This window comes from Sinocyclocheilus anshuiensis, unplaced genomic scaffold (genome assembly GCF_001515605.1).
Source record: "Sinocyclocheilus anshuiensis isolate Anshui unplaced genomic scaffold, SAMN03320099.WGS_v1.1 scaffold31, whole genome shotgun sequence".
NCBI lineage: Eukaryota > Metazoa > Chordata > Actinopteri > Cypriniformes > Cyprinidae > Sinocyclocheilus > Sinocyclocheilus anshuiensis.
This window is the reverse complement of record NW_015548186.1, coordinates 161,730-171,729: the sequence shown is the minus strand read 5'-3', so window position 1 is coordinate 171,729 and position 10,000 is coordinate 161,730. Positions and strand designations below refer to the sequence as shown.

General features: G+C 40.8%; 1 protein-coding gene across 1 annotated transcript in view; it reads right to left on the bottom strand.

Annotated features, from left to right (window-relative positions):
* The window catches only part of LOC107705008 (slit homolog 1 protein-like), a 79,895-nt gene that overhangs the window by 34,111 nt on the left and 35,784 nt on the right, over positions 1 to 10,000 (bottom strand). The window contains exons 7-12 of the mRNA XM_016508123.1: positions 8,588 to 8,659; positions 6,384 to 6,547; positions 6,105 to 6,252; positions 3,310 to 3,381; positions 2,593 to 2,664; positions 125 to 196 (exon numbers count right to left, since the gene is read on the bottom strand). Of these exons, the coding sequence (XP_016363609.1) occupies positions 125 to 196; positions 2,593 to 2,664; positions 3,310 to 3,381; positions 6,105 to 6,252; positions 6,384 to 6,547; positions 8,588 to 8,659 (600 nt within the window). The remainder of the gene's footprint in view (positions 1 to 124; positions 197 to 2,592; positions 2,665 to 3,309; positions 3,382 to 6,104; positions 6,253 to 6,383; positions 6,548 to 8,587; positions 8,660 to 10,000) is intronic.

Below are 10,000 nucleotides of genomic sequence, written 5' to 3'. Positions count from 1 at the left end.
TGGGGGAAATTCTTCCGAAACCAAATGATCTGAGCTGTTCCGTCCACGTTGATTTTATGGCTCTATACTCTTGCGCAACCACCGTGCAATGAAATCTCGCTCTGGAGGAGGCTCTCACACTCACAGCAGCTGGAGGGCGTAGAGTCCGTCAAACACTCCTTTGGGCAGATCAGTGATCTTGTTGCCGTACAGAACCCTGAACATCAGAGAGACAGTCAGCAGAAGACCACATACACACATGCTTACTGCTAAAGATCATACATGAGCGCTCGGAGGAATAAACAGAGCTGCAGATCTCAGGACCGACCGCAGCATCGGCACAGTGCTGGAACAAGCCTTTAGCCCTGAAACAACTGACTGATATTAAAATATGCAATTTCCTTGGTACACATTAGAAATACATTTCTGGTGTTGAAATGTGCGACTTTAGCAGCTGAAATTAGTTCAAAGAAGAAAAGGGGATATTTATTTATTTTTTGCATCAAAGGGATAGTTCGTTCAAAAATGAAAATTTACTCCACCTCCAAGAATGTAGATGAGTTTGTTTCTTCATCAGGTTTGTAGAAATGTAGCATTGCATCAGTGTCTCAGCAATGGATGCTCTGCAGTGAATGGGTGCCGTCAGAATGAGAGTCCAAACAGCTGATAAAAACATCACAATAATCCACAAGTAATCCAGTCCATCAATTAACATCTGGAAAAGACAAAAGCTGTGTGTTTGTAAATAACAAATCCACATATTTGTTTAGAGCTGTTTTGGCTTGTAAACGGAGCATGATCTGTGCAGATTTCTCTCCTGATTCCGATCAGACCACTTTTTCACTGGAGGAAGCGTTATTATGGATTATGGACTCATATTTTAGTTAAAAACGTCTTAATGCTGGATTTGTTTCAGCTTTTGTCTTCTCCAGATGTTAACTGATGGACTGGAGTGCTGTGGATTACTTGTGGATTATTGTGATGTTTTTATCAGCTGTTTGGACTCTCATTCTGACGGCACCCATTCACTGCAGAGCATCCATTGCTGAGACACTGATGCAGTGCTACATTTCTACAAACCTGAAGAAGAAACAAAATCATCTACATCTTGGATGGCCTGAGCATGAATACATTTTCAGCAAATTTTCATTTTTGGATAAACAGATTCTTTAAGGTTTGCGATGAAACAAAAGTAGCAACAGATCTTTTGTTTTTTTCCATATTGTGTGATGTAAAAAAAATTGGAACATGTGCATGGATAAATTGTTCACAATAAGATCCATAAGATGCATTTACGAAACAGGTTGCATAAGTTTTAATTCCATGCACACTTCAAGAAAAAAAATGTAACCAGATCTGTGGATAAATCCGCTGACTTATAAAATCTTAAATTGAAGGAATTGAATTAAAAATGACAGCGTATAAACATCGTTTAGTACAAACTGAACGCATACAGAGATACATACAGAGATACAAATATCGTTCAGTACAAACAACACATACAGAGATACAAATAGCGTTCTGTACATCACTTTGGTTACCGTATATACAGCACACACACACACACACACAAATTAAAAACAAATAAATACACAAATAAATAAGTAAATGTGTGTATAAATAAATAAATACGCAAATAAATAAATAAATGTGTGTATAAATACACGTAATCTTGTTTAACTACATATATAAATAATTAAATGTGTGATGAAAGTAGTAAAATAAATACAATTAATTTGTGGACAAATGGAAAATGTTTAAGGAAATGCTAAACTCATCCTAACTGTTTTCTTTTAATGACTCATTTATTTCTGAATGTAGTTCCGCATGTATTTTTCCTCTGCACAACATGCTAATGAGAGGGTGTCAACCATAGGCCTGCTCGCCCACACACGCACACTCACGCACACACTCACACTCACTCACGCACACTCTCATGCGCACACTCACACACGCACACACACTCACTCACACTCAAGCACACACACGCACACACACTCACTCACACACACGCACACTCACACTCACTCACGCACACTCTCATGCACACTCACTCACGCACACACTCACACTCAAGCACACACACGCACACACACTCACACTCAAGCACACACACACACACACACTCATTCACACACACACTCACACTCACTCACGCACACTCTCATGCACACTCACTCACGCACACACTCACGCACACACTCACTCGCACTCACGCACACACTTCACTCACTCACTCACTCACTCACTCACTCACTCACTCACTCACTCACTCACACACACTCACTCACGCACACACTCACACACACACACACAGGTTTGTTTTTGTGAAAAGTGGGGACATCCCATAGGCGTAATGGTTTTTATACTGTACAGACCGTATATTCTATTGCCCTACACCAACCCTACCCCTAAACCTACTCCTTACAGGAAACTTTGTGCTATTTCAGATTTTCAATACACTCCATTCTGTGTGATTTATAAGCGTTTTGAAAAGTGGGGACATGGGGTAATGTCCTGAAAAGTCACCTTCTCCTTGTAATACCTGTCATACCTTTGTCATTATACAAATTTATGTCCTCATTTGTCACAAAAACACACACACACACTCACAGTGAGTTTAGGGAGCGCAGGCCCTGGAAGGCGTCAGGAGCGAGCTCAGAAATCTGGTTGTTGCTGAGATCTCTGTAAAGAGAGACAGAGAAGAATGAAGACACGCTTCAGTAGATGATGAGAAGTGAAGAGAACTGGCCTGTATCACACTGTTTTCGGCTCGTGTGGCTGTAGGTATGTAAATGTGTAGCTCTGAACCTCCAGCCCTGCTGTGGTGGCGCTGTGGTGAGGACTATTAGTAAACGGCAGGCATTACAGGCCCTGGAGAAGACTTTAATAAGCCTGCGGTCTAGCCACCAAACCACACGCCAGTACAGCACGGCAAACAGTCAGAGAGAAAATACTCCTGAACGAGATGCGATGGGAATTTGCAGAGTGCTGTGGATATGGCTTTTCACAAGCCGTGCTGCATATCATCTTGAAAGAGAGTGAATGTCACACTGTTTAAATTGGTCAGGCTGGTTTCTGCTGGTTCAAGGTGGTCTACCACATCAACTTTGGCTCCAGCTGTTCATTTAGAGCAGGTTACAAGTCAGTACAGACGATTCCAGCATCTGCCCGAGTTTTATATGACTGATTAAACTGGATTCTGTATGAACAAGTCTAATCAATACATTTGAATTTGATCTGGCTGTCACCTTAGTGACCATAATGTCTATAAAAGTATGTTGCGCACATCAGAGGAGTGTTGTGTTTTCTCAACTGCTGCAAACTTACATTCTGCGCAGTTTCTTATAAGGAGAAAATGCTCCTGTAAGGATGGATTTGATGCCGTTCTGTTCCAGTCGTCTGCGAAAAGAAAAAAAAAAACAGAAAAATGTAGGCGTTATTGCAACATTGACATGTTTTTGCTCTCTGCTTTGTCTCACTGCCATCTCAAATCCACATGAGCAGAAGCCACAGACACACTCCATATCAGCCGAAGTCTTGAGTGTATCTGTGCACCAGCAGTCTCTCTCTGGAGTTTCTGTTCGGTTCATTACCAGGTTTATTGGATCAGTAGAAATGGCTTTCTAGCTACTTCAGGTTTTCAGCTTGTTTCCAGAAGACAGTCATTTTGTTTCGGTCTTGCTAGTGCTCAACCCCCACAGCACAATGAAGGATTAGTGTATAACAGACATGGATGCTTATTTTTTATCTTCAGACTATGATTCAGTCCAGTTGGAGGAGATCAAGCATGTTTGATATGTAGGACTGATTTTAGAACATATTTCTGCATGAGTTTGTTGTAAAGGTCTGGTAGTGTGTGATATATTCAGTCATTTAATGTATGACACCCAGTTTTTCTCTTTAACCATTTACAAAGTCGGCAAGTGTGTGATGCCTAGTGTTTGAAATCTGTTCAGATTTTTAAAATTGTGTAGTGAATTCCAGCCTTAATGTATATTGTCCATTTGCAAGTTGACTGACAAGTAGAGTCCAATCACAAACTGATTGAGAAACATTTGCTTTTTCTAAAATAATAAACATGCTACATACAGTAATTCTTCCAAAAGTAGACTGAACTCCCATGTGTGTATGATTTCTGTGGCCTGGATGGAATGAGCTGTCATAGGAAACATTGATGGCAAACTATGTCTTGTGGCAGAAGCTTGGAGAACAGACTGAACATCAGCAGTGCTGATGAAGGCGGATGCGGTGCGTCTTTCTGTCGGGTTTGGATGTCATTAGTGTCTGTGGGGGAGTTTTTAAGGGTCTGTTTTAATGGCACACCCTGCAGGTTCAGGCCACAGCGCTGTGAAGAAAGCAGTTGTTTTCAGTCGAAAAAGCCTCATTTAAAACAGGAAAGTCATTTGTCAGGGTCATTTAGTGCCTTCAGAGCCACAGGCAATAACAGTTTGACCTGAACACTTGCAGAATTCCCCTTCTCTTCAAAAGCAGGGCACTCGCTAGGAAATATAGAAACACAATTTACATTCTTTGGATTGCAGTGATTCCAGACAGCACATTCCTGTGGTCGTCTCTCTGCAGACTGAGCTTTTCAGTCTCTGCAAGCGTGTCCAAATACATCTGCTGTAGATCATGCAACTGTAATCGACAGATCACAAGTAGCTGTAGTTCCTTCTCTCACGTCTGGAAGTAGTGCGGCATAATAGTGTGTGTGTGTGAGTGTGTGTGTGTGAGTGTGTGTGTGTGTGTGTGTGTGTGCATGCTGCTTATTCACATTATACTGGCCTTTGTGTTTTACTACAGCACCTCAGAAGCTCAAACTTTTGCATTTAGCAAATGCTTTTATCCAAACTGACTTGCATTGCATTCAAGAAATACATTTGTTCAGTTCATGCCTTTTCTGGGAATTGAACCCACAACCTTGGTGTTGCATGCGTCATACTCTACCATTTTAATTACTGGAACTTTAACTTGTTTTTCTCAAATGTTACTACTTTCAGAGAATATTCAAATGAAATATTCTCATCACATTTGCAAAATGATAGAATGGAATGTTCCCCTAACATTCATTTAAACATTCAAAAAACTAAATTAAGAACTTTCAGAAATTCTTCACATTATATTGGCTTTTGTGTGTTTTTAGTATATTTTGTGTGATTTTAGTTCATCCAAAGCAACTTATATTGCATTCACGGTATACATTTCTTTAGTTCATGCATTTCCTGGGAACTGAACCCACAACCTTGGTGTTGCTTGCATCATACTCTACTGTTTGAATTACAGGAACTTTAATCTAACAGTTTTTAAATGTTACTACTTTTAGACAACATTCAAAAGAAATATTCCCAAAATGTCTGCAAAATGATAAAATGAGATGTTCCCCAAAAGTTTGTATTATCTAGATTTTTTTAGACATTTTAAAAAAGAATGTTTTGAATAAGGATGTCCCGATCAGGTTTTTTGTGCCCCCAATCTGAGTCGTTGAATATTGAGTATCTACCGATACCGAGTCCCGATCCGATACTTGTATATTCCTAGTGTTTTATGCACAATCCAAGTACATTAAAGTTATTACAATCAATGCAATCAAGTGTTGTTCAGATAGTAAACGTAATACGTGTGTGTGTGTATACATAAATATGATACACTCTCTATATGTATATATTTGCGCATACTGTATAAAGACATTGGTAGAATATGGGACTAGTGATGTAAACTTATTATATTTTAAATGTACAATAAGCAGAATGATTGCAACATAAAGGTACAAAAGTGGAGATATGGTTAGAAAGCATGAAGCTAGGGGTGTCAGAACGCCAGTCCGTTAATCAAATCCGAAGCAAGACACAACCCATAGCAAAATAAGGATTGGGCTGAGGAGAGCTGATACCAATCAAAAATGCTTGATCGGCACCGATCCCGATCCTTGAGACCGAGTCGGGTTTAACATTCAGAAACGATTTATATTATATTGGCCTTTGTGGGTTTTTAGATCAGTTTGTGTTTTCCAAACTGACTTGCATTGCATTCAAGGTGGACATTTGATGCATTTCCTGGGAACTGAACCCACAACCTTGGCATTGCTTGCACTATGTTCTACTGTTTGAGCTACAGGATCTTACATCTCTGCCATGCTGTCGGGCAGGCTGGCCGGGATCGCCGTCAGTCCTTTCCCTCTGCAGTCCACAATATTATTACTGCAGGTGCAGACGGCCGGACACGAGCCCGTGACAAAACTACACGACTGAACAGCAGCGTCTTCAGACTGACCTGCAGAGGCACATTTGCATTGAATAAGAAGAGGTTATGAGTAATAAAGTGTGCAGCATTGTTCTTCACTTCGGATGAGTGCAATGCAGCAGAGGCTGGTGTCGGGTGAAGAGACTGGAAGGCTTGTTTACCTGAACAGCTGAATTCGTGTTTCTGGACCTCGGCTACATTAAGTCCTTGTATCGGAGCTGGAGCGCTGCACTGGGTGAACAGACCGATGGTCGGCCGCTCGCGCAACCACTGCGACAACCAGGCCAGATTGCAGTCGCAGTTCAGGTTGTTGGAATGTAAACGGCTGAAGGTGGGAAAATGGCAGCATAAATGTTATGCTTTTATGCAATTCTTTTTAACCTGAGGATAAAGGAATATTAGTTCATGCAAAAAAAACAAACGAAAATTTGCTGAAAAAAATCTGTCAAATCAGTTATGTAGAAATGTAGCATTGCATCAGTGTCTCAGCAATGGATGCTCTGCAGTGAATGGGTGCCGTCAGAATGAGAGTCCAAACAGCTGATAAAAACATCACAATAATCCACAAGTAATCCACACCACTCCAGTCCATCAGTTAACATCTGGAGAAGACAAAAGCTGAAACAAATCCATCCATCAATCCATCCAATCCATTAAAACGCTTTTAACTAAAATATGAGTCCATAATCCATAATCTTGCTTCCTCCAGTGAAAAAGTGGTCTGGTCTGAATCAGGAGAGAAATCTGCACAGATCAAGCACCGTTTACAAGCCAAAACAGCTCTAAACAAATATGTGGCTGGATTTTGATGTGAGAGACAACAGGAGATGGACTTTTTCACTGGAGGAAGCGTTATTATGGATTATAGACTCGTATTTTAGTTAAAAACGTCTTAATGCTGGATTTGTTTCAGCTTTTGTCTTCTCCAGATGTTAACTGATGGACTGGAGTGGTGTGGATTACTTGTGGATTATTGTGATGTTTTTATCAGCTGTTTGGACTCTCATTCTGACGGCACCCATTCACTGCAGAGCATCCATTGCTGAGACACTGATGCAATGCTACATTTCTACAAATCTTCACCTTGGCTAGCCTGAGGTTGAGAAAATGTTCAGCTAATGTTTGTTTTTAGGTCAACTATTCTTTTAACCAGGCCGACAATGGTGTTTGCTCAGAGCTCGGCTAATAAAAGCAGCAGCAGATCATTTTTGTGTTTTGGGTACTGGTCTCCCACCAGGCTTCTTGACTAGATTAAACTCAGCCGGCTTTAGCAGAAAAGCCATGCTGGTCCAACACCAGATCAGCTCCTGCCAGCATAAACCCGTCTGGACCAACATAGAAACTCATGCTGTGCTAAGCCTGTCACTGAGCTTTGCTACTAATGCCAATAGCCAATTATCTTTACCCAGTAACTCCACGATCTGATTAGAAGGGTCTTTTTTCTGTTAGGTAAAGGAGGACACATGCTGATGGGGTCCACATGTCCACATACTGTTTCAAAACATTAAACAGAAACGGGGAACATACAAGCTGACTGCAGTCACGGGGTCTGGATTTCATTCTCTAAAACTTCACTTATATTACTGAATTTATATTTAATGGAAACCTGTCCATTTCATAGCATAAATCTGTACGTGAATAACAAAATAAATAAATAAATAAACCAGAACAAAATGAGAAAGAAGCTCCTTGTGGTAAAACAGTTCACAAATTCCAGAGAAATATAGCAGAATATACATTTCATAAAAACAGTGTGTGTTTATTTCTGTGTGTGTGTGTGTGTGTCAATTACTGACTGTGGCTTCTGGCAGAGCCGTGTGGCCTCCGCCGTCCTGCCAGGATTGTGGGGAATGACACTGTCTGTGTGTGTGGGTGGGATTATTCACATGTGGTTATAGTTGCGCCGCCTCTACTGCCGCGACTCCTAAAAAACTTTTTCATTCCGCATCGCCCCATCAAGCTCTCGCTGGATCCACTCCTCTGCTATCAACGAGAGGAACGTCTGTACTTCCTCAACAGGGGGAACAGCCACTTTTTGGTTGTTAAAAAAGGCGCGCTTGTTCAAAACAGTTGCGCTCGATCCTTCGCTGGCTGCGCTGAGTTAAATCTAGCGGTTCTTTTGTGTTTGTGTCGCAAGTTCAGTGACGGAGGTAGTGACGATTCTCTCCGGCCAATCCGTGATCAGCAGAGTTTACACGTCACGTTTTGGTAACAGTACGGTTCACTTGGAACCCCAACCGAAGTGGTATTAAAAAAGTACCAGGTACCAGGTACTGTACCCAGTGGAAAACCCCCCAAAAGTGAACCGTACCGAACCGTACCGTGCCATACCATGCAGTGGAAAAGCACCATTTGTGTCACTCACAAGGTCCTGAGCTTGGGCATGTGGTTGAAGCTGGACACTGGGATGCTGCTGATGTTGTTGTTGTTCAGGGTTCTGCGAAACATCAGAGAGACTATTAATGATTGTTCCCACTGATCATCACTTCTGATTATGAACCAGTTCAGCATGAAATAATCCAGCCTGATCTCTTAAGAATTCATAACTATTTGTACATAGCATTTAACATTTTTGTACTTTGGATATACTTTGACAATATCTAAAAAACAAAAGGATTTGTTTTTAAAATGCAAAAGGCTTTATATTATATGTAATCTTTTATATTTGCTGTATATTACTATGTATTTGTATAGTTAAATTGTACTATTATATTGATATTTTTGAGCTCCTAACCTAAGCCCACACTAAACCACACCAAAACATGCTATGACAATATACTATTATACAAAAAACATACATTTTGTCTCACACAAGCTGACGTATAGCCTCTCAAGGCTTGTGATGTAAATAGATTACATTTGTAAACACTTTATGATGTGCTTGTCATTTGCCCTCAGCAAAACAAAGAAAATGCAGTGACTGGATGATGACAGGTTTTCACTGTTAGGTTAAATTGAGGATGAAGTCAAGAAAACCTTCCAAATGAGCTGAAATGTGAAACCACACAGAATAAGATGAAACACTGTAATGTCTAACTACACTGTAAAAAAAATTCCGTAAAATTTACGGTAAAAAAAAGGCAGCTGTGGTTGCCGGAATTTTTACCGTAAAAAATACAGTAGCAACGTTTTAGGATTTATGGTTTTAACTTAAATTTACAGTTAAATACCGTAATTTCATAAACTGATATAATGTTAATATACCAACCTATTGAAGTACTGAAATCTGTTTTGTACATTAGGTGTAACACACAACCCTAATATACAAAACTGCTAAGAAAAAACTAAGAAGAAACAGTTATTTCAACCAAAAAAAACAACAAATTTGAAATGTAACGCAGGGAATTCTGGGAATGTCAATTCCTTTTTTCACTTCCAAAAACAGTATACTACCGTAAAATGAATGTCCAATACATGTAATGTTCAATACAGTTTTTCACCATATATAGTAGGGGAATTTACCGTTAACCATTGTGACGAGAGGGGCGGGGCGGGGCCGAGAGCCGTGGGAACGGAGCGAGGCCGGTGGAGTAATTGCTAATGCGCGACACCTGCGCCACTCACCGGTCTCGAGTCCCACGGAGGAGCTCCGGAAGGATAAAAGGATGAACCTCGCGGACGACTGTCGCGCACAAACAGAACCAAAACACAAAATAAAGTCCAGGCCTGGTCCTCTCTCCTCCAACACTGTTGTCGCTCCTTCTTTTATCCTTCCGGAGCTCCTCCGTGGGACTCGAGACCGGTGAGTGGCGCAGGTGTCGCGCATTAGCAATTACTC